Source organism: Oreochromis aureus, linkage group 7 (assembly GCF_013358895.1).
Source record: "Oreochromis aureus strain Israel breed Guangdong linkage group 7, ZZ_aureus, whole genome shotgun sequence".
Taxonomy (NCBI): Eukaryota; Metazoa; Chordata; class Actinopteri; order Cichliformes; family Cichlidae; genus Oreochromis; species Oreochromis aureus.
In genome coordinates, this window is record NC_052948.1 from 27094266 (window position 1) to 27120842 (window position 26577).

Sequence of the window (26577 nt, forward strand, 5' to 3'; positions counted from 1 at the left end):
ATCTGTGACCTTCTGAGGTCAAGTTTTCATAAAAACTTGTAAATTCCATAACTTGAGATCAAGACGGCATAAGATTTAGAAATTGATACCTTAAGTGTGTTGACTTATAGCTGAGAGGCAGCACTGGCAGTTGCTGGTATTCTTAATATTATATGCACTTTCCCAGTAGTTATAAACTTAGAACTTAAACTCCTGTTAATTGTAGAGAATTTCACTGACTGTGCAGACTTCTCCCCCCTCCAGACAACTCTCCAGAACCTGTCAGAGGAAATCCTGGCTGTGATGGACAATAAGAACCCTTCAATCAAGCAGCAGGCCTCTCTTTTTCTCGCCCGCTCCTTCAGACACTGCACACAAGCCACACTGCCCAAGAGCATCCTCAAGCCTTTCTGTGCTGCTCTCATCAAGGTACACATGACTGAAGAGTACAATTTATAATTTACGATTGCAGCATTACAGTGTAATGCCTTTTAGGATGAACCTATAAATTAACCCTTTCATGCATGAATTACAACCTCAATCAGGGTTTCTCCAGAACCTGGAGAGGGTTTTTTGGGGGGTGAAAATTCTGCAGTTTAATATCTCATTGCACTCTGAAATAAAATCATGGTACAAATAAGCAATTGAAGTGAAAAAAGAAATTGTGGAATCAATTTATAGACCAAAATGTGTTCTAAACTTTTGACTCATCAAAGTAGCCACCTTTGGCAGATATAACAGCTGAACACACCCGTGGCATTCTTTCTACAATAGAAATCAAATATTCTTCAGAAAGTTCTTCCCATATCTGTTGGAGAAGTTCCCATAAATGTGTGGCACTTGTAGGTTGCTTTGCTTTCACTGTTTTGTCCACTTCATCCCAAACAAGCTTCAAGTCTGAACCCCTGACAAACTAGGCACATATCAGAGGGTATTGCATAGCACTGCAGAATGCTGTGGTAGCCATTTTGGTTCAGGGAGCCTCTCACTCAGTACAAGTCACCGACCCTGGATCCAGCAAAACAGCCACAGACCGTCACACTTCCTCCTCCATGTTTGACACTTGATGCGACACACTGTGGAACCATCCTTTCGCCTACTGGATGGTGTACAAAGATCCTGTGTGATGAACCAAAGATTTCAAATTTTGATTCATCAGTCCATAATACCTTCTTCCGGACTTCAGTTTCAGCTTTGGGTCTGCCAGACCTCTTCCTGTCAGAGTTTGCCCCAGTTTCTGAGTGCCTTTTGATCCTGAAGGAAACTGGGATCACTGACACTTTGACTTTCTTTGCAATTTTTCTGTAGGAAAGACCAACATTTTTAAGTGTTATAATGGTCTGTCTCTCTTCAATCAATTCTATTGCTAATTGCCACCTTCTCTCCATTTTTGTGACAGTACACTACTCCTGCAGCACAATACTGATCAACTGATGCTCAAGAGGGTATGGTACCACAGTGTGTTCCAACAGTGCTTGTATGCAGACAGAGGGGGTTGTAAATAATCCCGAAAAGTTGGAACACCTGTAGGAACTGGTAGCACCAGCTTTCAAGGCTTGATCAACCTCCATTGCTGCAGAACTGCTTTACATTGTTGGCCAATTTTTTATTTCTTGTCTAAAAAAAAAAAAAAAAAACCAAAAAAAAAAAAAAAAAACCAAACCCTCTGGCAGTTCTCCACTTTTGTATCATTTCAATCTATTCTTTGGGCTTGAATGACTTGAATGGCAACATTCTTCTTTGTTAGTACTGAGTGCAATCTAGGCAGACGATATAGGCGACACTGCCCCCATAGTTTCCTGAAGTGTATTGCTGTTACAAAAATACATGTACGTGGTATTATTATATGACAATAAAATTCTGCGTCGATGAATTTTTATAGTCAACCTCATTGATAATGTTGAGAATCGTTGCAGCCCTGCGTGTATATATCTGTATGAACTCGGTCACCTCGTTAACAAAAGTTTGCTGTAACATTCACAGATACAGTGATGTTAAGTTCTCGGCATTTGTTTTATGTTCAATATATGTCAATATATGTATGTAACTTAACAGACACCAACATTTGTATCGCCAATTGAATTTTGTTCAAGTCACAACTAAATATGGACTGAAAAATTTGAAAAGGCACTGCAGGTCTGGCCAACTAATTCTAAGTGTAGTTATGTTTTCCTCACAGCAAGTAAATGACTCTGCCCCAGAGGTCCGTGATGCTGCCTTTGAAGCTCTGGGGACTGCCATGAAAGTGGTGGGAGAGAAAGCTGTGAACCCTTTCCTGGCTGACTTGGATAAACTTAAATTGGATAAGGTGAGGATCAGGAAGATGTGAATTCAGACCTTAAAAGTTCAATTTTTTTTGTTGTCATGAACTGCTCACTTTGTTTTTGTTGCAGATTAAGGAGTGTGCTGATAAGGTGGAGCTCTCAGGAGGTAGGAAGGGTGCAGGAGGAGGTGGCACAGTTGAGAAGAAATGTGCAGCTAAAGCCGTCGTCCCTGCTGAATCTGTATCCAAATCCTCTGTTCCATCGAAGAGCCAGTCTTCTGCCAATAAGGTGTGCTGAGAGCAATGCATGTACAGAAAAGTCAAATTAGTCGAAGGAGAAATATTGTTGCCTTATTGTATATTAGCTTTGTTAGTGATAAATAGAATGGTTGGCGTGATTACCAGCCTATAGTTCTACTTAAATCTTTTTCTCCATTTTCTCCAGGTGTCAGCAGTTCCACCTAAGAAAGGGAAGCCGACCTCTGCAGCTGGTGCCAAATCCAAGAAGTCCTCCGACAGTAAAGAATTCACTGAGTCTGAACTTTCAGTAAGTCATTACTTGTCTGCATGCTGGTCCTCTGCAACAAATGTCTGGCATATCAATACATACCATTGCCAGAACATTTGCTGTCTCCCAGTCCAGTGTGAAACTCATGGAGAAGAGAGGGAGGTATTCTAAGAAAGCTGGACAGAGCTGTAGAAAGTCTTTAAGCCATCAGCAGGGGAAAAAATGTGTATATACTTGTACTATCCTTCTACAGTGCACAGTTGACAGTGTACCTGCCCAATGAAATGTACACACAACGCAAGACTTTACATTCTCACATACTTTATTTCTTGCCAGGCTTTACAACTTAAAAACAAAGACAATGATATGAATGCAACAGCTACTATACTGTAAAACAACATGCTAGTAAGCACAGTTGAAAATAACAGATTTAAACAGCTGATTAAAGTAACTAAAACAACTCCATGTTTTCACTTGGGATTATATGAATATTGTCTTAAAGTTAGTTATCTTAGTGAATCTTTTCAGTATCCAGTCCTCACTACTGACAAAGAGTGCCTAGCAGCATTAACTCATGTCATCATTATAATGTTGTATCCCATAGGGATACAACATCAGGCTATTGCTTTGGAATTTCTTATTGTGTGCTTGTGTGTTGTTATATCAGGTTGAGGTGTGTCAGGACTTGGCTGCAGGTGTACTTCCTGCCTCCTGTCTCGAACAGCTGGACTCGGCCAACTGGAAGGACAGACTGGCCAGTATGGAGGAGTTCCAGAGGGTAAAGTCTTCCTGTTCTGTCCTCATCAGTTGTGTCATAAACAACTTCATCACAGAACAAAAGCTGATTGACTCATAATATCCAGCAGTGATTGCAAATAACATTTTTCATTAAGTTTGTGTATCCTTCTAGGCTGTTGAGACAATGGATAAAGCTGCAATGCCCTGCCAGGCCTTAGTCAGGATGTTGGCCAAGAAACCAGGGTGGAAGGAGACGAACTTCCAGGTAATCACTGACAAGATGATGTTAGTGAAACATCATTAACATCTGCTCAACAATTAACAACTACATTGCACAATTAAACAATGAACTAATGGGAGTGTCTCTTCCAGTTGACAGCACTCCTATACAAATTTTACTGACTGATTTAATGAGAATTAAAAAAAATGTCAATGAAAAGCTGCTGTAGAGGGAACCAAGGTTTTGGCACTGCACTTAAAACCATTGGCATTCTTTGCCATTTACACACTGGCTTTCAAAATAAAGCAACTGTTATAGTCACAGATCCGTAATCATGTCTGATTACTTACCCTTTTCTTGTTCAGGTGATGCAGTTGAAACTCCGCATTGTGGCTCTCATTGCTCAAAGGGGACAATTTTCCAAGACCTCAGCCTCTGTTGTTTTGGATGGCTTGGTGGACAAGGTTGGAGATGTCAAGTGTGGTGGAAATGCTAAAGAAGGACTGACTGCTATTGGAGAGGCATGCTCACTGCCATGGACTGCAGAACAGGTAAGGGTCAATTTTTCTGGATTGTTAAAGATTGAAAAGGTCTTTTTATATGTGCAGAAAATGACAGAAACATCAACAGATACTACTGTAGCAACAGCGCCTTGATACAACTGTTGTTAAGAAAATTGAACTGAGATTGAACAGTATTAATGACTTATGATTTTTCTTTGTCAGGTTGTTTCTATGGCTTTTTCCCAGAAAAATCCCAAAAACCAGGCAGAGACTCTCAACTGGCTGTCTAATGCTATGAAGGAGTTTGGCTTTGCAGGGTAACTTCCTGTCCATCACACATCACTGTATTTGTAACATAATTTCCAACTGATTTTAATTTTGGGACAGCGGGGCTTCTTCAAAACATCTTCATTCAACATTTTGTTTGTGTTTCCCAACTGCCACTGGACGAGAGGCAGGGTAAACCCTGGGGAGGTCCCCAGTCTGTCAATGGGCTACCAGAGAGTCGGACAACCATTCACACTTATATTCACATCTATAGACAATTTAAAATCACTAACTAACCCAACCCTACTAACTGCATGTCTTTGGTGGTGTTAGGAGAAGGAATACCTGGAGAAACCCCGCCTATTCCTGTTAGGCAACAATAACACCAGTAAATAAAAGGAAAAACAATTCTATAAAAAAGAGTGGGCCAAAATCTTTCTACAGCAATGTGAAAGACTCCTTGCCAGTTACTATTAATGCCTGATTGCAGTTCTTGCTTTTTCATATCGCAACTAGATCGCATATAGAAGATTGAGATGGGCACCATGACATCAGTTGTTTTCCTGGCCTCATGTATCTATGCCATTTTTCACCCTGGAAGTTGTCCTAAAGACCTCTGTTAACATTTGACCTCCCTCCTCTCCAGTATCAATGTGAAGGGCTTCATCAACAATGTGAAGACAGCTCTGGGAGCAACCAACCCCGCTGTTAGGACAGCAGCCATCACTTTGCTGGGAGTCATGTACCTCTACATGGGAGCTCCACTACGCATGTTCTTTGAAGATGAGAAGCCGGCTCTCCTTGCGCAGATAGATGCAGAGTTTGAGAAGGTAGCACTTCCAGAGATTTCTCTAAATTTAACTATGTGCTCAGTTCAGCAAGTGTGACCGGTGTAATTATTGTAGTAGTATAATAACAACAACAACAATGGCAAAAATAATCACAACTAGTGTCTCTTTCTCCTGTTTTAGATGCAAGGTCAATCTCCACCACCCCCTATCAGGTACACCAAAAAAGTGGCGGCAGAGGAGGAAGGTGGTGAAGTTGAGGAGCAAGATGAAGATGCTGGAGGTGGAGGACAAAATATCATGGACCTGCTACCCCGAACAGATGTCAGGTAACCTGATTGTTTCCTTGAAATGTATTTAACCATGCATCCATGTGCGGTAGCTGGAGCATGGATTCTCTGATGGCGACATTTTCAAATTCTTGGGTAACAAGCCTGTGTGGACCCATGTTAAGAGCTTCTAGACCTTCGCCGTTTAGGCATTTATCTGGCTAATTAGGCCATCAGTAGGATGTTGGACCTTAAATCTGTAATATGTCATGTTTGCCTATCCCCCTTCTTTATTTAATGTAGCTCTTTTTCCTTCTGTCTCTAAGTGACAAGATCACGACTGACCTTGTGTCTAAAATTGGAGATAAGAACTGGAAGATCAGAAAGGAAGGTCTGGATGAGGTTGCAGCCATCATTTCAGATGCCAAGTTCATCATGGCCAACATTGGAGAGCTGCCTCTGGCCCTGAAGGGACGTCTCGGTGACTCCAACAAGATTCTGGTGCGTAAGACGGTGGTCTTCACCTGACCTATAGGTCTGGTGTGCGTGTGTGTGTGTGTGATTTGAGGAAAAAAAAAAAAATCACCTGTACTGTACTTATCTACTTAACCTATTTGGTTTTTATCTTTGGTGAGGAAAGTATGGAGAAAGGATGAGAATCCAGGCCTAAAAATTATCGCTTTGTGTTCAACAGTTAGTACTCTTGCCTTCATTTAAAATCATGCATATCCATCGTCTGGTGACAAACATTCTGTCATTTTTACTACCCAAATTTCTCCTTCTAACATATTGGTCAAACTTATATTTCGATTAATCTTTGATTAAGAATTGGAGTGCTTAATTAGATCATTTTTACTCGCACAAGGCTGGATGTTAAGGTCCTTTGACCCCTTCCCAGCTGTGAACCCAAGGGGCACTACGCAGGGTAAAAGTCACTTTTTTTAGGATGCTAATCTTCACATTTTGAAATGAAAAGGCAGATGGTTTGGAAGACGGGTAAAAGAGGCCATCTGTGTCAACTGTCGTTGAACAGAATGGGTAGCTTACAACACCGACTATTAGCCACCTATATTACAGATTTGAGATCCCTTCCATGGCGCCTCAACCGCCACTCACATCTGTGAGGTGACCTCAATAGGTGAGATGGTGGGGTGAGGCAAGCTCTCAGTGGTTTCACCCAAAACATCTGGTGATAATGATCCATGCCTTTATTCATGACTTGAATGAGGCACATTAACACCAACTAGGGTTTAAATACCTGGAACTCCATTTGGATTTTTGAACTGAAGAAGCCTTTTGGATGACGGGTGAAATGTCTCTGTGAAACTTAAAGAAGTCCGGTTGATTTCCTTAGATGAAATCACAACATGTGTGTGTCTGTCTCAAAAATTAAAAACTGTACCAGTTTAGTGTGAAGCAATATTACGTGTAGTAATACTTAAAATAAATAGGCAGTAAATATTAATAAGGGTTTTACTTTGTATTTTCCAGGTGCAGCAGACTCTTTCTATTCTGCAGCAACTGGCTACAGCCATGGGACCTGGACTTAAGCAGCATGTCAAAGCTCTGGGAATTCCCATAATAACTGTTCTAGGAGACAGCAAGGTACTCAGATCACCAATGATAGTATTCATGTTCATCTTGTCACAAACGCATTATTTATTTATTTTTAACCCTCTATTCCAGAGCTTTCCTGCTTTTGAGATTTTTACATGAAAATTTCATAAAAATATGAAAGTGCCATGAAGCAAACATGTTAATGAAAACAATAGTAAGATGTATAGACCTAGATTGAATTGTGCTGGCAATTATTTCTGCAGCCAAATGTGAGGGCGACGGCCCTGACCACACTTCAGGCCTGGGTGGAGCAGACTGGGATGAAGGACTGGCTGGAGGGAGAAGATCTTTCTGAGGAACTGAAGAGAGAGAATCCCTTTCTGCGACAAGAGGTACACACACACCTATTCTTTTTGCTGTGTGGCCTCACAGAACATAACTTTTGATTGTTCTGAGAAGTTCTGTTTTCTAGAGATGGATTGAAATTTTAGTTGGTGTTCCTTATTGCATGAATTGCAGCACAACGTGATGTAAGTAAGAGACTCATGTTTTGCTGGAAACCTCTGTGCATTCCCCAGGTGCTGGGCTGGTTAGCAGAGAAGTTGCCCACACAGAGGACTGTTCCAGGGGATCTGATGCTGTGCATTCCTCAGCTTTACACCTGTCTGGAGGACAGAAATGGAGATGTACGGAAAAAGGCTCAGGATGCCCTGCCTACCTTTATGATGCATCTTGGCTACGACAAGATGACCAAAGCGACAGGCAAACTCAAAGTACGAACCTACTGGATATTTTTGCTTCTTGACCACAAACAGTGAGTAGGAATTAATGTCATCTTACTCTCATTTCCCCCCAGCCTGCCTCTAAGGATCAGGTGGTATCCATGTTGGAAAAGGCCAGAGCAGTGATGCCAGCTAAACCCGCGGCTCCAGCCAAAACGGGGGGAGGGAAAGGATCTGCAGAGCCAAATAGAGCTGCTTCAGGTATTTTTAATAGTTTAATTTATCTGAACAATGGATTGCATTTAATATTACAGGCATGGTTAAAAAAATTAAATGCCACCATTACAGCTAATCTTTATCCTGATGATAAAGGTGAAGCTCGGTGGTGCATGTGCTGTTGTTAAGACTGTATTGGACTTTTTCTCATGTGTGACTAAATAGTGATGGAACCCTTTTTAGCTTTTAAATCTCCTGTTTTGTTTTAAGTGTACTTGTTCATGTTTAAGAGTGATGCCTTTTTCTGATCTCCTCTCCTTCACAATGAACCCTCTTAAACTGGTCTAACAATAAAACTCTCAGGATTTCATTGGAGAGAAGTTTGTCATTTCCTGTTAGGCTTGCAGGTATGAGCTAAAACAGCCAGATCATTCTATTAATTAAAGCCTGTCCTCTGCAGCCTCCAGGTCTCAACTACCAAGTGAGGACGTCGCTGATAGTAAACCAGAAGTTAAGAAAGTCCGAGGTGGAATGGCTGCTAAGAAGGTATTTATCCTTTGTGTGCGTGTGTGCGTGCGCGTGTGAACAATATTCATTTTGTGTATAGCACTAAGCGGATACAAAGTGGTTTATAAATAAAGTCAGTACAGGATGGTTTGCCATGCACATTTGCCACTGGGGTTCTTTTGTTTGCTTTTTTTTTTTTTTTTCTTTTACACCATTTTCTTATCAGTTAATTCAGGACCAAGAAGTTGTAAATACAATATGGTTTTTCTACTCACCCAGCCTCCCTCCCCACCCGAGGAACCCATCCCTCCCCCTTCTTCCAAGGACAAGGACAATAATGGTAGTAAAAAGCCTTCCAGCAAAGGGAAGGCTGCTGGTGGCAATCAACAGGTAGATGTTCAAGTGTGGTTTAGTGATGAAACTCGGCTCAGAACTTCATTTGAACTGTCCCTACTCTCTCCCTGTACATCAGGAGCAGAGTTTCTCACTAGGCTCTTTTCAGCTTCTCTCTCGCCTTGGTTGTGTCAAAAATGCACTAACTTGGTTGCAAAAACAAAACTGATAGTTCACACAGGATTCAGGTTTCACTTAATTGCATGAATGTGTTTGTCAGACCACCGATGATAGTATTTCAACCTGCCTGGCATAACACCTCCTATATTTCTTCTTTCTGCAGTGTGTTACTTACAAGCTCTTCCTCTCTTCATTTGACATTAGAAAACATTACCATGCTCACACACCCACAGACACAACAATGTTTAATTCAGCTGTTCTCACTATGAATTTGCTGGTGCTTCTCTCAGGGTGCTGCTGGTAAGAAGCCTGTGTCTAAAGGTCAGAAGGATGATGAAGATAAGTCTGGGCCACTCTTCATCCTTATTGCCAATGCGAAGGAACAGAGGATCAAAGAGGAGAAGCAATTGAAGGTACCAGCAATAGGGCATGTCTTTGTGGACTTTCTAATTGTAGGTGTGTCATTTGGGCTGCTGGACTTTTAGACTTAATGAGTTTTAGACTCGTGAAGTCTAAAAACATGAAATTTAAGATCTAAAGTGATATTTTTTTTTTTTTTTTTTTTTTTTAAAGCTGAAATTTAAACTGAAAACATTGGATATTGTTCTGTGTGCAGTGTGCGGAACACCACAATTAAACAGAGAACCACACTAACTTGAAGTGACAGGAGGATAACATGCTCAACAACACAACCAAAAGAATAGAAGTCCTATAAAAGAACACAAGTTTTATTGGCACAGACAAAGGCTTTGACTTTGAAATGAAACATACACAATCTGGTGATTAAAATATGATGGTTGTAAAGCTGAAGTCAAAATTGAACAGACAAAGACCAGTGTGTTGTCTCTATAGATGATGTACACGTGAATATAATTTTTGCACAAATGGAACTTCCATAGGAGCCGTCATAGGGCAATAGGCAGCGTGCACTCTGGGCAGGTCACCAGTCCATTGCAGGGTCCATACAAAGACAGGCAAGCACATACTCATATCCTCATGTATAGCTAATTTAGAGACTCCAATTTAACCTAGTTGGAGAAATGGGAGAAAACCATCACAGATAAGCAATCTCCATGCAGTACAAGATCAGACCCAAACTTTTTTATTACTCCTGTTTTTTTTTGGTGAATAGAACACCTCCAGTTTAATGTATGTCAGAGAAGGGAGATTGCATCATGATGATGAGAATGACTACAAAATGAATGAAATGGTAGAATACATGTAGCCTCTGTAGGACCGTTGAATACCAGTTACACCAAACCATTTAAAGGCATTTTCATAGTGTTGCATTGTGATAAAATTAGATGTGGAAAATGTATTTTATTTTATTTTTTGGTGAAATATGGCATGTCTGCTTAAGTAAAAAGAAAACATTTTTGTTGTAGATTCTGAAGTGGAACTTCATCACCCCTCGAGATGAGTATGTGGAGCAGTTGAAAACTCAAATGTCCACCTGTTTTGCAAAGTGGCTACAGGATGAGCTGTTTCACTTCGACTTCCAAAGACATGTCAAGGCCATTGGAGTCATGATTGAGGTATTGGCTGGTCCTCTTCCTACTGCATAGCGTTTTGTTTGCGTTTCACTAATGAAGTGTGTTTAACAGAGGTTGGAGAGTGAGAGTGAAGCCACCATCAGCTGTCTGGACCTGATTCTGAAGTGGTTCACCCTGCGGTTTTTTGATACCAATACTACAGTCCTGATGAAGGTGCTTGAGTATCTAAAATTGCTGTTTGCCATGCTGAATAGAGAGAACTACCACCTGACGGAGTATGAAGCCAACTCCTTCGTCCCCTACCTCATACTTAAGGTGAGTACACACCCGAGTGGGACCACTTCATTTATTTTCTTCCTCACTCCATCTGCTGAGCATCTTCCCTCATATTTAGGTTGGAGAATCAAAAGATGTGGTTCGCAAAGATGTTCGGGCTATCCTGGCCATGCTATGCAAGGTTTATCCAGCATCCAAGGTCTTCCCTTTCCTCATGGATGGAACCAAATCCAAAAACTCCAAACAGAGAGCTGGTAGGTTTTTCTTTGGTTACAGTCTTTGCTGCACCACATGACTATCAGCCCTCTTCTGTTTATAGATATAACACAGAAATTACATTAAAAAGGAAAGCTGTGTAGTAGGATTTTGATTTGGGGAAGGAAAAATGTTCTTTTCAAGCTCTGTCAGCTCCAGCAATTCAGGATGACATCTGCAGCGAAAGGTTGGGTGTGAGGAGAAAGACGAGGGCAAAACGGGACCGAATACTCACTATGGGAGAAAGGGCCAGAGTTTACTAATTAAATGTAGTAGTGGTGTATAAACCTACAGGGAGGAAAAAGAGATGAGTAAAGAAATGCTCAGTGCATTATGGGAAGCCTAAGCCTATTGTAACATAAGCATATAAGCTTTATCAGAAAGGAAAGTTGTAGGCCTAATCTTAAAAGTAGAGCATGTATGTCTCCTGAATCCAAACTAGGAGCTGGTTCCTTAGTAAATAGCTGAAGATTTTTCCTCCCATTCTACTTCTGAAAATTCTATGAACCACAAGTCTGCAGTTCAGGAGCAAAACTGCTGTTAGTTTAATAAGGTACTGAGGAGGCCATTAGACTGGAACATGGGGGGGGGGGGGGGGAATTCAAGCAAGAATGGACAACTCAAACACCAAATGGCTTGGGAAAACCACAGAAGACATTTAAGTGGGTGATTGCAGGAATGTTTCCTGACTTAAGGAGGGAGGAAAACTCTTCACAACATCTAGGTAAGTCGGTAGGAATAGCATTGATATTCCTGTCAGCTGACTGCCCTTTGTCTTCATAATGATCAACATATATACATAAAAAGTATATCTTTGTATTGATAAATATGTCAGTATATACAAATAGACAATATATCGACTATATGGCCTTCACATTTATTTTCTTTTTTAAACTACAACCAGAGATGCTGTATGTAGAGAAATGCAGGTTAAATACTGTAACACATTGTAATTGTGTTGTTTTCTTGTGTTTTTGTTTTTCTCAGAATGTCTGGAGGAGTTAGGTTGTTTGATAGAGGGCTACGGGATGAATGTATGCCAGCCTACTCCAGCTAAGTCTCTGAAAGAAATTGCTGTGCACATTGGTGACAGAGACACATCTGTACGCAACGCTGCCCTCAACACTGTGGTGGCTGTCTACAACGTCTGCGGGGAACAGGTCTACAAACTCATAGGAAATGTAAGATGAGCGCTGGTCCTGGTCATGCTTTGGTAAGACTTCACATGAAATTGTACTCTGCACTCTTTGACATGCTTCTATCCCTGTGCCTCCAGTTGTCAGAGAAGGACATGAGTATGCTAGAAGAGAGAATAAAGCGATCAGCAAAGAAGGCACCCACAGCTGTGGCCAAACAGACTGCAACAGATCGGTCTCAGAAGGAGCACCCAACAAACTCCAATGCCACCTTCCTCCGCAAGCCTGCACAGGAAGACCCTAATAAGCTTAAGTATGTCCCCTCTGATTATGAGTTTGTCTCAACTAAATAAAAAAAAATAAAAAGGACCCTCACCATAAGTTATTAATATTGATGAGGGGGAAAAAATCACTGTGTGATTACTGCTTGGTGACAGTGCACAACAGGCCTTTGAAACGGCTATTCTTCAAGTTTAGCGACTGGTTACAGTAGGCCAGAAATACAATAAGTTTTCACGTATAGTTTAAAGCATGATATAAATCACTTAAGACACTGGTCTTGTAAAATGAATCTCGTTTTAATGAGGTTGACGGTTTCTTAGTTGTGCCTGCATGAATCCCAACACAACCTCATGCTGAAACTTTACTGACTCTTCAGTGTAAAAGTAAGCTTCATGTGATACAGTTATAATGCCCCAGAAAAAATATGAGTAATCAAGGAGAGCAGTTTGAAACTACTATACATCTTAGAAGAATCATAGTGGGGACTGGAGTACCTGGAGAGAACCCACGTAGGCACAGGGAGAACATGCAGACAAAAACAGGATCCAGTCAGCTGGCAGATTCAAACCAGGAACCATCTTGCTAGTAGGTGACAATGCTGCCACTACAACTCTTTGCTGGCAGCAATTTATTTTCTGTGTCACCAAAGTGCCATTAGGTAACTGTTGTTGTGATTTGGTGCGTTATAAGTAAAATTGAATTGTGTAAATCGGTTTAATAAAGCTGTCATAGTTTGAGAGTTACTGGCTCAATATTGACCCTTTCATTATGCACAGTGAATTATTGTAGCATGTAGTTTTGCGGACCAGTGCACAAGGGAGCAGCTTCAGCTTCACAGTAAACTAAATGGAAGCCCAATATGACTATAACTTACAACATTGAGCTAAAAAACATTCAGTATGGTTTCTACAGTAGCCAAGTTAATCATCGTGGCTTATGTTAAAATAATGAATAAATACAAATCTCAGAGGGATTTAGATTGTTGTAATATCTGCCGTAAATAGTTTGCATTATGAATTGTCTTGAAATGCCATATTACAATCTATTCCAAATGTTTCCTGTGAGCATGTTAAACATTTGGTCCATTGTGTTTTGGTTGGGATGAGCCTAATGCAGTCATACATCAGTTTGAATGTTTACTCACAACTTTGTCTGTCCCCTTCTTGCCTTGATATTCTGAGTCATTGCATGTTGGGTTCTTCTCATAAGGTTACTTGTCTAGCCTTCAACTTAGTTTAACTACAATCACCTTTCACTGGCCGACTGCCTGCCTTTCTCTTAACCCTTCATCTTTCTTCCTATGTGATTTCCTCCTTTTTTCTGCCTGCCTTCCTTTCTGGAGCAGAATAATGTATCGCACGTATAGGATGTGAGTACCAACTCCTCCTCCTCCTCCTCCTCCTTCCCCTCTTTTCTGTCTGTAGCCATTGTAAGAACTCGTCTCACTGTATTCTTGTTCAGTGTATTCACTGTAAACTTGTTATTTCTGTTCTTCCTCTCTCATTTCTCTACTTTTAGAGGGTTATTTTTGCCAAATATTGTGGTTGCTGTTTCTGCAAAACAGAAGCATGAAAATATATCTTTTCCCCTCCACTGTATTATGGTTATCTGAATTTTTGATCTCTGGCCCAGAGGTGTGAATCACTCTTGCAGCCTTCTTGCTGATGTACATTACCCACCGTAGTACACTGGTTAAGCCAATGAGCTTTTCTGACAAGTTTTTCTTTTTAGTTTTTCCACTGTTCACTTGCACTTATCTATGCCAGACACATTTATCACTTTTGTCAGTGGATTATGGTAAAATTTCAGTGTGTGCTATTCTTTATTTTTCACTAAAAGAAGGGGCACTGTTTAAAGAATATTGTGATGGGGGTGTTGCACCGGCTTTATCCATCTATAGCAAAAAAATTAGTAATATTCTAATGTACCATAAAAGCATTATACTACATTGCTAGTGATGCCTGAATGGCTCCAACTTACTAAATCCTGTTTTTCCTCATTCTGTCTGGAATGTGTTAACTCAAGAGTGACGTTACACCTTTCCGAGGTATCTGCATTCGTGGCATTTGTTCCCTCATTCTGACCAAAACAACAGCTTTCTTAAAATCTCAGTCTTGTTATACATGTGGCTGTTGTTGTTGTTGTTGTTGTTGTTGTTGTTGTTGTTATTATAATAATATATATTTTTTTTTTTTTTACAGCTGTTCTTAAAGGCTTCTTATTTAATATTATCAAAAGTTTTTCTTTTTACAAAATCAATATCGTAGGTCATTTATGCAAATAGCTCAGACTATGCTGCTGAAATACGTTACCAGCTGGATAAATCACTTTCATCAACCTGTTATTTGTTATTAATGTAATGAACAGTAGCCGTTTATCTGGTTGTCCACATGACTTTTTCCCATCTCGCTGAAGGATACAAACTCTCAATGTCTTTAAAATCAGTGCTGCTCTCTTTCTGTTCAGACAGTCCCAGTGAAATTTGGTTGATCAGACAATTCTCACACATACAAGTCCTGTGTTGGAATACAGTGATAATTCATAAAAATTTGAGAGTTTCAAACTCATTTATTAATCATATTAAATTGGATTAACCCTTCTTTAGGCTGAGGATATTCACTTATATTCACACTATCTCTCAAAGCTTGAAGTTGTGTGGGGACTGGAGCTAAGCAGCACTGATGGATTATTATGCTCAAGTAAATTTAGTGTCTTGTTTTCTTTTCCCACCACCTGTCTTCCAATCCCTTCCTCAATCCATCTAGCCAAGCCCGTCAGAATGCACAGCACACAGAGTCCCTGCATCCATCCATCCCCAAGGAGTTCCAGTTAGACTTGGACATGATTGAGATGGACCAGGGTAGAGTGTGCGAGCTGCCGGACCTTGTCCAACACAAGCTGGATGAGCTGCTGGAGCCCATCATGATCCCCGAACCCAAGTAAACAACCTCAGTCCTGATAATTAAGCACACACAAGCAACACAAACAAGAAGAAAGAAGTGAACATTAGTTGAGGTTTAATGCTTCTTTGCAATTTTGTGTTCAAAGGATGCGCTCGGTCTCGCCACACTTTGATGAACTGCACAACAGCACGGCTTCCACCATCAACTTTGTCATCTCTCAAGTCGCGAGTGGTGACATCAACACCAGCATCCAGGCACTGGCACAGGTAAACAAACATATATTGCACAGAGCACATTTTCAGCTGATTGGATATGAAGTATTTAGTAAAACTGTCAACCACCACTTACAATAATCATTAATTATTTTTTAAAGTAACTCTTCTGCTTCATTAATGATTATTGTGACTTTGCACTGCTAGGAAAACATGGCACAGGTCTTTTTTTTTTTTTTTTTTTTTTTTTTTTTTTTCAGGAATGGATATTTTCACATGATAGTCAGGATTTATTTATTTGTTTATTGGCACAAACAAAAGCACTACAAAGATACTCCCATCACAAATTGATGCATAAAGTGTACATGTTGGTGGATAAAAGTATAATGGTATCCCTGAACCCATGCTCAGTGTTCCCAAATAGCATTTCTCTCTAAATCTGAAGGATTTTCTTTTCCTCTGCAGATTGATGAGGTACTGCGACAGGAGGACAAAGCGGAAGTGATGTCGGGACACATTGATCAGTTTCTTATTGCAACCATCATGCAGCTGAGGCTCATCAACAGCACGCACATGGCTGACGATCGGGTGGATAAGAAGGATATCATAAAGTTGTATAGCTGCATCATAGGAAACATGCTGTCTGTGAGTTGTGCCTACACAATAATCACATCTGTTAGCTTGATTTGAGAGGAGGACACTGATGTCTTTATGGACCTCCTCTTGTTCCTTTCTACTAGCTGTTCTCTATGGAGTCCCTGGCCAGAGAGGCATCTATGGGTGTCTTGAAGGACCTGATGCATGGTCTGATAACGTTGATGCTGGACAGCAGAGTGGAGGATGTAGAAGATGGAACACAGGTCATCAGGTCTGTCAACCTGCTCGTAATCAGAGTCCTGGAGAAGTCTGATCAGACCAACATGATCAGGTCAGTAAGAAATAAAACTGCTCACTGTGATAACTTCAACTAACTTCTGTGTGTGTATCTGTGTTATCCTTTCATTCTTCCTTTTACGGCTTTAAGTCCAGAGAGGTCAGTTTTGTGTTACTAAGGTGGGCGGCTGAATAACCTATTCTTAACACACAACCTCGTTGGGAGCCAGTTACATTCAGTGTTTCAGTTTACGATCAGCAGTAAGCGCCACAGTCTCCTATTTTATTTACATAAATAATTCATCATCAACATGTTTCCATTTGTCTTGCAGTTTTTCAGCAGGACCCTGCTGGAAAACTAGCTGCACAACTGATAAATGAGCCTTTTTTTTTTTTTTTTTTTTTTCTTTTTTTTTTTTTAGTTCCAAAGAGACAGATTTTGGCATATTACCCAAAGTCTGAACTGCATCGATCCACCTGCTCAGTGTCCATGGTTACCATGGTTACTGCAGAAGCTGCTGTGAATTAAACAGCTGGTACTGCGATAACTTGCTGGTGGGATGAGTGTTAGTTTTTCATTACAACAGAATAGTCTGACTTGGTTGACTTAAGTTAACTTCTAGTTTAGGAGTATCATAGATGACGCCCATGTGAGTGTGTCCTCAGACATCTGGACTCGTGTGGACTTTCCAACGACATAGTGGTAACTGTACACCACTATACTGGAAAAAAATAGACCGTTACTGAAATAGTGCTAGTGCTATATTAGTGCTATATTGTAAACTGTGATATAAATGTGGAGGTGCTAATAACATGTTTAGTTATAAAGGACGCCTTCCTGCTTTTAGTCTCATTCATGAGCAGTATTAGTTGTCTGCTAACATCCAGAAGTCTCCATGATGTGTTTCATAGTTTCTAACAAGTCTTTGACAGTTAAATGGAACATGACTGAAATGCCAACATTTAAAAAAAAAAAAAAAAAAAAAAGAACACCCCACAAATCAGATGTTATTCTCATTTCATTGTTATTTTAGTCAACTCAGAAAATTCTAACTGAGAGCTGGTGCTTAGAATGCAGCTGAATAAACATTTCTTTTAAAAACAGATGATGTAATCATTTCTGGACAGGCTGGAGTCTTCGGTATCCACGAACAAGATGTTGTTTCAGACGCTTCTCTGCGTGTGATTTGAAATGCATTCTGGGATACCTGGCTGTCCCAAGTCTACACTACAACCAGTTCATAGCAATCGATTATCTAGGCTCGACCTGTCTTGACTTCATTTAATATTTGATTCTTTGGACTTCAACATGTAAAACCTTTGTCTCGTTCCTGTTTCTTTCATTTAAGGAACATTTTTAAATTGCTACAAATGGTCTCCTTATTCAACGCATTTATGTCATTCCATTTAGATTATTTTAGTGCTGGACTATTAACACATTCTACCATCACTTTCTGTTGAGATTTTTTTTGTATTGAATTACTATTTGTTTATTTTTATTTTATATTTCATATTGTGTTTACTGGCTGTTATAGTCCTGGATGTTCCTGTTTATTTTACTTGTTTTGTGTAAATAGTTGCATAAATAGCTTTGTGACTGTTTTTCTGTGAAACTGACTTGACAAATAAACTTCTTTCCTTCCCGTTCCTTGGCAGTGCTCTGCTGGTGTTGCTTCAGGACACACTGGTCTCGACAGCTGGTTCCCCCATGGTCTCAGAGCTGGTCATGAAAGTAAGGGAAGCTGATCTTAGTGCCAAACCTGCTGTCCACTAAAAATGTTTTAAACTGGACTAATAACTCATCTATGTTTATTTACATTCAGTGTTTGTGGAGGGTTATCCGCTTCCTCCCAGAAACCATCAACAACATAAACCTGGATCGGATCCTGCTGGATGTCCACAACTTCATGAAAGTTTTTCCCAAAGAGAAACTAAAGCAGCTCAAGAGCGATGTCCCACACAGGACCCTCAAGACGCTCCTACACACACTCTGCAAGCTCACCGGGGCAAAGGTAACACACACAGTAGATGAGTGGTTAATACTTGTGCTTCACAGCAAAAAAAAAATAATTCCTGTTTTGTTCTGTTTCTCTTGGTTGGCTTGGCTTCCATCTGTGGAGTTTGCATGTTCCCTCTAGAGTGGCATCTAAGTGTATGGTTCAGTGCAACTTGTAGTCTAAAGAGCTTTGAATGGGCACTAAAACTAGAAAAGCTCTCATAAAGGTTATATAAGAAAACTGTGCATTACCTGTTTAGTAACCCATGCATGGGTCCAGGTCACATTATTTTACCATTCATTCATGCTTAATGCTTTTGATAAAGTTTTGAATTGGACTCTCTTTTTAAATGAGTATTTAAAATGTTCATTTATTGGTGACTCTTTCCTATTGCTTTGTATTAATGATGATCAGATCCTTGACCACCTGTCGATGATTGAGAATCGTAACGAGTCTGAGTTGGAGGCCCATCTGAGGCGGGTAGTCAAACACTCTGGAAACCTGGCGGGACTCAAGAGTGACCGAAGCAACGAGAAGGGGGGACTGCGTATAGTAAGTAACACATAAGACTCGGCAATGATTTTATAAATGGAGAATTTCCATCAGTCAGAATTGTGAGTTTATGTTGAGCGGAATGCTGATGTACAAGTTAAATAAAATTCTACTTTTTCTTGTGTGAAAAATGCGTTTATCCCTCTGGGGTCTAGGGTATAATTGGCCATTTTTGACTACTTTTAAATTTGACCTTCATATTTCACCTTTAAAAACCATTTATCTTGCCTTGTTGGGTTGGCTTTTCAGCACAGTCTCACGTCTGACTTTATTTTTTCATTTCGACATTTTGGCAAATGTAAATTTTAAATTTCAAAGACTTATTTACACACTTTGTAAACAAATTTATATGCAACTATTTATGTTGAAATGCAGGCAATGTTTCAGTTGCTTTTTGTACAACTATTTCAAACTGTTTGCAGAATAATCAGGTGTCACAATAAGATGACACACAAAGTATTTGTTTCACTCCAAAAGCCCCCACAAGACAGAGGAACACATCACTGGCCTAACAGCAACATGTTCATGTGCATCTCAAAACTTGCTGTCGCTTGACATTGCTCTCGCTCTCTCATGCTATCATTCCCACAACTTTCCCCTCTTCCTATACAACCAAACACTGCATGCTGCCATATCATTTTTTTTTATTGTTAATGTGGTGCTATTTTTTTTTTTTTTCTTCTCTTCTCCTCCCCAGTGCTTTTCTTAGAAGATTCAGTTTTTTACCATTTCTTCCTGCACTAAACGTGACGGCAGTGTTCAGGAAAAAGCATGATGTAGCAAATCCATTGAGTCCAGAGGGTTAAATAATCGAACTGTCAACTACTGCTGAGTTACACTATCCTGATGTTTCTTTTGCAGGACGATCGGATGTCAAAGGCAAAGGTCAGTGACATTCTGTCTGAAATCTTCAAGAAGATCGGCTCCAAGGAGAACACTAAAGAGGTCAGCATCGCTCCGGTTTGAAAATCAATTAATTTTGAAACCCGTTTTATGATCATTTAGACCCTGGACAACAAAGTGAAGCTTGAACACTCTCCTTTTTCAGGGTTTGACAGAGTTATACGAGTACAAACAGAAGTACTCAGATGCAGATCTGGAACCGTTCCTCAAAAACACATCCCAGTTCTTCCAGAGTTACGTGGAGCGAGGCCTTCGCATGATTGAGTCTGAGAGAGAGGGGAAGACTCGAATCCAGACCACAGCAGGTACAGCTGTACCCATGTTGTCATGGTGCTCTTTGGTTATAATCAATGAGGAATGTGTGGTAACATCTGTGTGTATGCTTCTCTGCAGTGATCCCTCAGCATGGTGTTGACTCCAGTCTGAGCAGCAACGAGGAGCTGAAGCCAGCTGTTTACTATGAAAGACTGAAGATTCTCAGACAACGACAAGGCCTGGAAAACACTTCCAGGGTCAGTTGGTGTTATTTATTCAGTAAAGTCACAATGCACTGATGAGCTACAGCTGCTTATCAAAGCCACAGCAACATAATCCCAGGATGAGTGTTTGTTAGTAGTGGATGCAGCCGAAGCTAACGTGTCTTTTTGCCCTCTGTCTCCCTCCACCAGCAACAGAGTGTTGGGGGAAGTGAGGATGAGGCTCAGCAGCGACCCACCATCTCCTCCCTGCTGTCCTCAAAGCCGTCAGTGGCATCATCCACCGACATGCTGCAAAGCAAGCTGTCACAGCTGAAAGAGTCGCGGGAGCTGTACATGCAGGAGCACAACGTTCACTCCCCGACACACACCAACACCCGCTCAGCTTCACCAGCAGCCAACCTGGATGACCTGAAGAAACGCCTAGAGAGGATAAAGAGTAAACGGCAGTGAAGCAGGAGCACCACCTCATCTCATCCATTAACCTTGTGGAGTCCTCTAGTAAGAAATGGAGCATCCACCTTTTTAACTCATGCTGTCTTTCTATTGATGTTCTGCCGGAGAGAAAGAAAAGGACACAGGACCCCGCCTCAGATTTGAACCTGACTCCACCCACTGTGCCTGTATGTTGTTAGAAATAAAACACACCCTGTAGAAACCATCCAGGTGTTTTCAGCTACTGTTATCAGAATGTGAGTTATTGTTCATCAGAGTGAAAAGCTGAAGTCCTTCAGCAATATGAGAGGAGGGGCGCTGGTGGTGTTGTAGTTGTTAGAGAATTAGGATCATGTACTTTGTTCTGTCTTTGCCCTCTATGTACACTCTTCACTGTATTATGAAGCTTCCTCAGCCACTTGTCTGCTCAATTTTTTTGTATATATTGAACAGTTCAACACTTCTGTTGGCTGCAGGGGAAAATATCAAGAACACAACAGTAGCAATATTCAGGTAGACGCCCAAAATGAGGTGCGTGACATGAGGTGAGTGCCCCCTATTGGTCATACATAGTTTCTGTGATTTCAGCTTTGCATCAGTTCAGTATGATTTTTAAAGGATGTGTTCAACACACTGAATTAAATTTACCTCAGCAGGAAATCTGAGAAGATGGTCTTAAATTTCATTTGCAGAAGCAAAAGCAAATTTTTTTCCCCTTTTCTGCTGTAATAACACTTTATATTCTGATGTGAATCCAGTTGTCAGGTTTCATTCTCCACCTCTGAATAGGAGATGTCATTACTGGGAGAGTGAAATTTGCTGGGACATGCTGATTTACTGCTTCACCTACTGCTCAAGAGTTTAGCTTCAGTAATGAGTCCAGGTCATATTAATTATAAATAGGAATTAATGTTATATTCAGCTGAAAGGATAACCTTCAAAGAATTAATGTACTTAAAACCATTGTTTCACATTAAACGGTCATTACCTAAATTTGAACTGTATAGCTGCATGAAGTAAAATTAAAATATTAATAATAATAATAAAGGCTTTCTGTCCTCTGGCCCATGGTTGGCATCTCTAAGTGACACTGTAAAACTCCAGCACCTACTTTAATTAAAGTGTCTAACTTTTTTTTTTTTTTTTTTTTTTTTTTTTTTTTTTTTTGTCAATTTCAGATGTGAAATATTGTAAGTTGAGTTGCATTTATTCAGATTCTGATGGTTTATCTGCGTCTTTAACCAGATATTCAGATGATGGGCTTTCAGAAAGTACCTGGTTTGTTTTGTGGCTTTTTCTTGACCTTTGGTTACACTTTTGCTCTTCCTGTGATAACAAAAACATTGGCTGGTCCAGACTTCGCCATAGGGTTTTAACTGCTAGATGTTCTCTATTAATCTGCAGGTTATTTTCTCAGTTTAGTGTTTGCAATGGTTGACCCATCAGAAAAAGAGTGGGAAAAATTTTCAAACCCTCATCAGCTTGCACTGAAGGACGGGCTGATCTCATAACTGTCTCCTTTTGTCTGAATCTCTTAAGTAGACTCCTCCAGTCCACTTATTGTTAGTGGTTTTGTAAACTGAATTAATCAGATCCATTGTTTTGGTGACTCCATCTGTTTTTGTAGTCTTGCTTCAGAGTCTAGAAGCTACGGTTTTTCCCCTGAAATGGGTTGGAGCTGGTGTACAATTAATGGTGCAGTTTAAAAAAAACAAAAGGCTTATTTTGCTTATTTTGTTGAAGGAAGGAAGTGACCGCTGAGAATTTTTCTTACATGTGTGCAGTTGTGTTGCGCTGTGCTGTGGGTTTACACTCCGCTGTAAATAATGTATGTAAAACTCTCCATTAACACATACCTTCACTTAACAAACCGCAGCCATGAAGCCAGACTGCAGGGTGAACGTGGTTGCCTCTGTAAAGTGCATTGTCCAAACTGTTGTTCAGCAGAAGGAAGCACTCTGTGTTTGTAGGCTGTAGGAGCATGGCATGAGCCTGTGATTTTTATGTTATTCTGTAAATAAAGTTTGCATCAATTAAACTGCTTATTACATCTTTATTTTCCAGCCCTCGACCAATGAAGATAACCAAGGCTGTCAGTCATCTGTTCTGTAGTTAATATTAAATACAAAAGAACAGATGCTGAGTAAGTATGTAATTCCTTAGCTTTCCTTGTATAATATGCAGCAGAATTATTATTTTTATTTATTTATTTTTTTGTTCCTGCCCTGAATTTCTGTATTTGATTGTAGGAGTGAAAAGACTCATCAATGGTTCTTCTAAGTTTTTCTAAAATTCATTATTGTTTGGTCTATAAAATATAAATACCCTACATACTTCCCAGATTCTGAGTTTAAGCCTTTGGGAGGGTTAAAAAATGGTTAAAATACTATATGATATATATAGTGACCCCCAAATAACTGATTTTACAATAATGAACTAACGCAATAAAACATTTTTCTTCTCATCGTTTTTTTGGAGACCTGAAATGTAAACATACCTGTCTCTAAGCTATAGATAAAATAGACCTGACAGTCAACACAAAGATTGAGACATTCCAGGATCTGGACACAGACACACAGCCGGACAAAACAAGTGTAATGAGGAATTAAATCCAAATTTGACAGCACTGAAAGTAAGAGAGAGAGAGAGACCTTTGACCTTTTAACTTGCCCCTCAATTAGATGTGAAACACGATGTAAAATAATCCCAAAAGTATCCAGTGGCAGTGCTGGGAAAAAAGTTTTTCCTCCCTACACGGAAGTGAATGGGATGATGTTTTGATTTCTGGATGTAACAATTCCACATTTTCTGCAGCCATATCATGTGAAAATGATCGCAGATGTACCCCAAAAACATGTTTAATAAGAATATGGCGGTGTTTGCATGAAACAAGTAAATTAATTTTTTTATGAATTTTTGAATATGTGCTGATTCAGCAGTCAATGTGGGAATTCTTGTGATTTCTAGGATGTAATGTCAAAATGTTGTAACCATAAAACTTGAAAATGATCAAAGATCCACCCAAAGACAGCTTGAACAAGCATATAGGGTTGATAATTGATGATGGTTGATAACAGCTTGGTTGTTATATTCTTAGAAATGTGTAAATATAACCATTTACCAGTGTGTATTTTGTGTGTATTATTTATATGAGTGTGATTTTTAGCACTGAATTATATGAAACCCGGCATCAACAAGAACAACAAAGTGATTACAGATATATTTTTTTTTTTTATCCCAACAAAGGAAAATTAAATAGCCTTGTGTCTTTGGGAATATGATATTGCAGAATTTACGAGGCGCACCTAAAGGCACCATGAAAAGCGAGCCCACAATGAGCCGTACATATGTAGGTGCGCAAATTATTTTCAAATGTGGACCGCTGTCTGCAGCTGCCAGTCAAAGCTGTTGTGGTGAGCTCTCACCCCAGTTTTACAGCATTATGGTAGAATTAGAATCAAACTTAGGAGAAAGGAGAGCCCTTGAACAGAAATCAGCATGATGAGTACTAATAATGGCAGAAAGCATATTTGCAAAAAAATTATCTGAGAAGAACTTAATTGTTTTAGCGACCCCAGTCCCATTCACTAACATGGAGGAGTCAGGATTTATGACCTATACTGCAGCCAGACACCAGGGGGCGACAGAAACGGTTTTGCTTCATTTTGGGAGAGCTGTTAGGTCGTCCGTGTTTTCTACAGTGATTGGTCTTATCACAACAGTCAGCTCAATAATTTCTTCTATCTTAAAAGATCTCCTTTAAATGTATTTTGAATCAAAGTGATCCAATTTATCCACACAGTCATTTTCTGAAGAATGTATTAAATATTTTACCTCAAACTAAGTTAGCAGCTATTCTCCTAGTGATTATCTTTTTCTTTGTTTCCAGTATTCCTGCTGTTGAGCTACATCTGGAATATAGCAATAAAATGTAAGGCTGAATAGAAGTTTTGCATTAGTTAAAACTTCTTCTTTTACGAGGGTGGTTATTGACAAACAGACTGATGCATTTATTACGAAGATCAAAAAATATTTTCTAAAGATTTGTTTATATTTCTGATTCAGGCACCTGGCAGCTGTTTACAGAAAACACATAAACCCATCCTATAAGCAGTTTTATGCTTCTTTTATACTAAGTACTTTACTAGTAATTTACTTGTAATTAATTCACTTTACGGTAATGCCACACTGTAAGTAAAATAATGTGATTTTTGCATAATTGACTGCAAAAAATTGATACCTTAAATTAAAAAAAAAAAAAAAAAAACCCTGTAAAGTGTGATAATATTATAAGAATCAGAAAATGTATGCACTCCCCTAACAGGTGGCAGCATTGATGTTATTAGTTGTAAAGGTTCTGTGAACACTTAATAAGTTCCACTCAGTTCAAAATAATATACTATACAATAATTTTTTGTAATATGACAGTAAAAATAACACACAAATATGAACCATCGTGTTCTTCATTGGGAGCGTTCCAAAAGTTCATTTTGTTTAGGAAGATCCCTAACTGAGAGACGTGACCCGGCAGTATCTGCATGGTGGTAAGAGCTGTTCGGTTCTCCAGATATTTAGAAAAAACAGGAAGAGCTTCAATGCTTCCTTTACTGCTTACGATAGCTTAGGATACACTGAACCATCCTTTATGAAAAGGGAGGAGAAAATGCAGATCATGCAAATGTTCACTGTAAATGAATATTTCATTTCATCCATAACTTCCTATTCATTTATAGTTTTTAACAACAGTTCTGTATGATGGAGAAAGAAACTGTTTTGAGTCAACGTTAGAGGATTTTCTTTGGCTGGGACAATAAAAGGGGGATCGCTGTTTGTAACTTTAAGTGTTGCCAACAGTGAAGGCAGCCAGGTGAGTGTTTCCCGTGCTAGGAGGGGAGGCTGAGTGCCCCCGTTAGGTACAGAGAGACCTAAATTAGCATGCAAATCCAAGGTCTTGTTTTATTTATTTGGAAATAAATACATAATTCTGACAAATCTGTTTTAGAGCACATAACATGACAGATAATTAAACTGAAAATACAGGCTGTTAAGTGTGTTGTATGCGGGATAGCATATCAGCATCATAACACTACAGTAAGTTATGATACTTGTTTCAGATTAAGAGGGGTTGACCACAGACTGTAAAGACCTTTATTTTTTAGCTCGGAATCTGAAGTACAAGTTGTGCTTAACTGATCAGACCACACAGTGGGGCAGGACCGAGTGCAGCTGGGTTTCCACACAATTATGGAAAATCTGTTGGTGTTTCATTGTAATCCAGAAACTCTGTTATCATCTGAGCCATCCAAGCCTCCAGAGTTCCTTTAATGGCAGATTCACAACTCAAAGCAGCTTCATTTCAAGCCTTAAAATGTGGCTCCAAGGAAAAGACTTTGTTGGTACACTGATGTGAGCAGATCAGAGCTCCAATCCTGCCAAACATGTGAGTGAGGCTGTAAAGTAGCACTTGAGCTCGACCACACACCCTGCCCTCTCTTAGCAACCACAATTGAAATCTGTAAACACCTCACAAAGCTGCTTTTCTTATATTTCTCACACCAATTTTCAGGGTTTTTTCTAATCTCCTAATCAGATGTACCAAAGGCTTCCCAAAGAATGGCATCGTGAAGAAGGTTTGATTTGTAGTGGAGCTATATTGTTTGACGTGGTGAATGTCTTCTTCAAGCATTTGAAAAGACAAATACAATCGTAGCTTGCATAGAAAAAGAAAAGTGCT

The 26577-nt window shown here is 39.7% G+C and overlaps 1 protein-coding gene across 3 annotated transcripts in view; it reads left to right on the forward strand.

Annotated features, from left to right (window-relative positions):
* ckap5 (cytoskeleton associated protein 5) overlaps positions 1-22881 on the forward strand; it is a 38603-nt gene extending 15722 nt beyond the window's left edge. For 2 of the 3 annotated variants that reach the window (XM_031742060.2, XM_031742067.2), the window contains exons 11-44: positions 244-408; positions 2159-2287; positions 2373-2531; positions 2688-2789; positions 3418-3528; positions 3661-3753; positions 4074-4259; positions 4434-4528; positions 5125-5308; positions 5450-5595; positions 5862-6036; positions 7027-7140; positions 7356-7484; positions 7671-7865; positions 7949-8075; positions 8491-8576; positions 8817-8927; positions 9341-9463; positions 10436-10585; positions 10655-10858; positions 10938-11073; positions 12062-12255; positions 12351-12523; positions 15258-15431; positions 15541-15661; positions 16073-16252; positions 16348-16535; positions 18137-18212; positions 18304-18492; positions 18892-19029; positions 19891-19974; positions 20078-20237; positions 20326-20444; positions 20601-22881. In XM_031742060.2, the coding sequence (XP_031597920.1) occupies positions 244-408; positions 2159-2287; positions 2373-2531; positions 2688-2789; positions 3418-3528; positions 3661-3753; positions 4074-4259; positions 4434-4528; positions 5125-5308; positions 5450-5595; positions 5862-6036; positions 7027-7140; positions 7356-7484; positions 7671-7865; positions 7949-8075; positions 8491-8576; positions 8817-8927; positions 9341-9463; positions 10436-10585; positions 10655-10858; positions 10938-11073; positions 12062-12255; positions 12351-12523; positions 15258-15431; positions 15541-15661; positions 16073-16252; positions 16348-16535; positions 18137-18212; positions 18304-18492; positions 18892-19029; positions 19891-19974; positions 20078-20237; positions 20326-20444; positions 20601-20861 (4977 nt within the window). In that variant the 3' untranslated portion in view covers positions 20862-22881. The remainder of the gene's footprint in view (positions 1-243; positions 409-2158; positions 2288-2372; positions 2532-2687; positions 2790-3417; positions 3529-3660; positions 3754-4073; positions 4260-4433; positions 4529-5124; positions 5309-5449; positions 5596-5861; positions 6037-7026; positions 7141-7355; positions 7485-7670; positions 7866-7948; positions 8076-8490; positions 8577-8816; positions 8928-9340; positions 9464-10435; positions 10586-10654; positions 10859-10937; positions 11074-12061; positions 12256-12350; positions 12524-15257; positions 15432-15540; positions 15662-16072; positions 16253-16347; positions 16536-18136; positions 18213-18303; positions 18493-18891; positions 19030-19890; positions 19975-20077; positions 20238-20325; positions 20445-20600) is intronic. The other variant, XM_031742076.2, reaches the window with a different exon arrangement.
* Positions 22882-26577: the final 3696 nt, after the last annotated feature.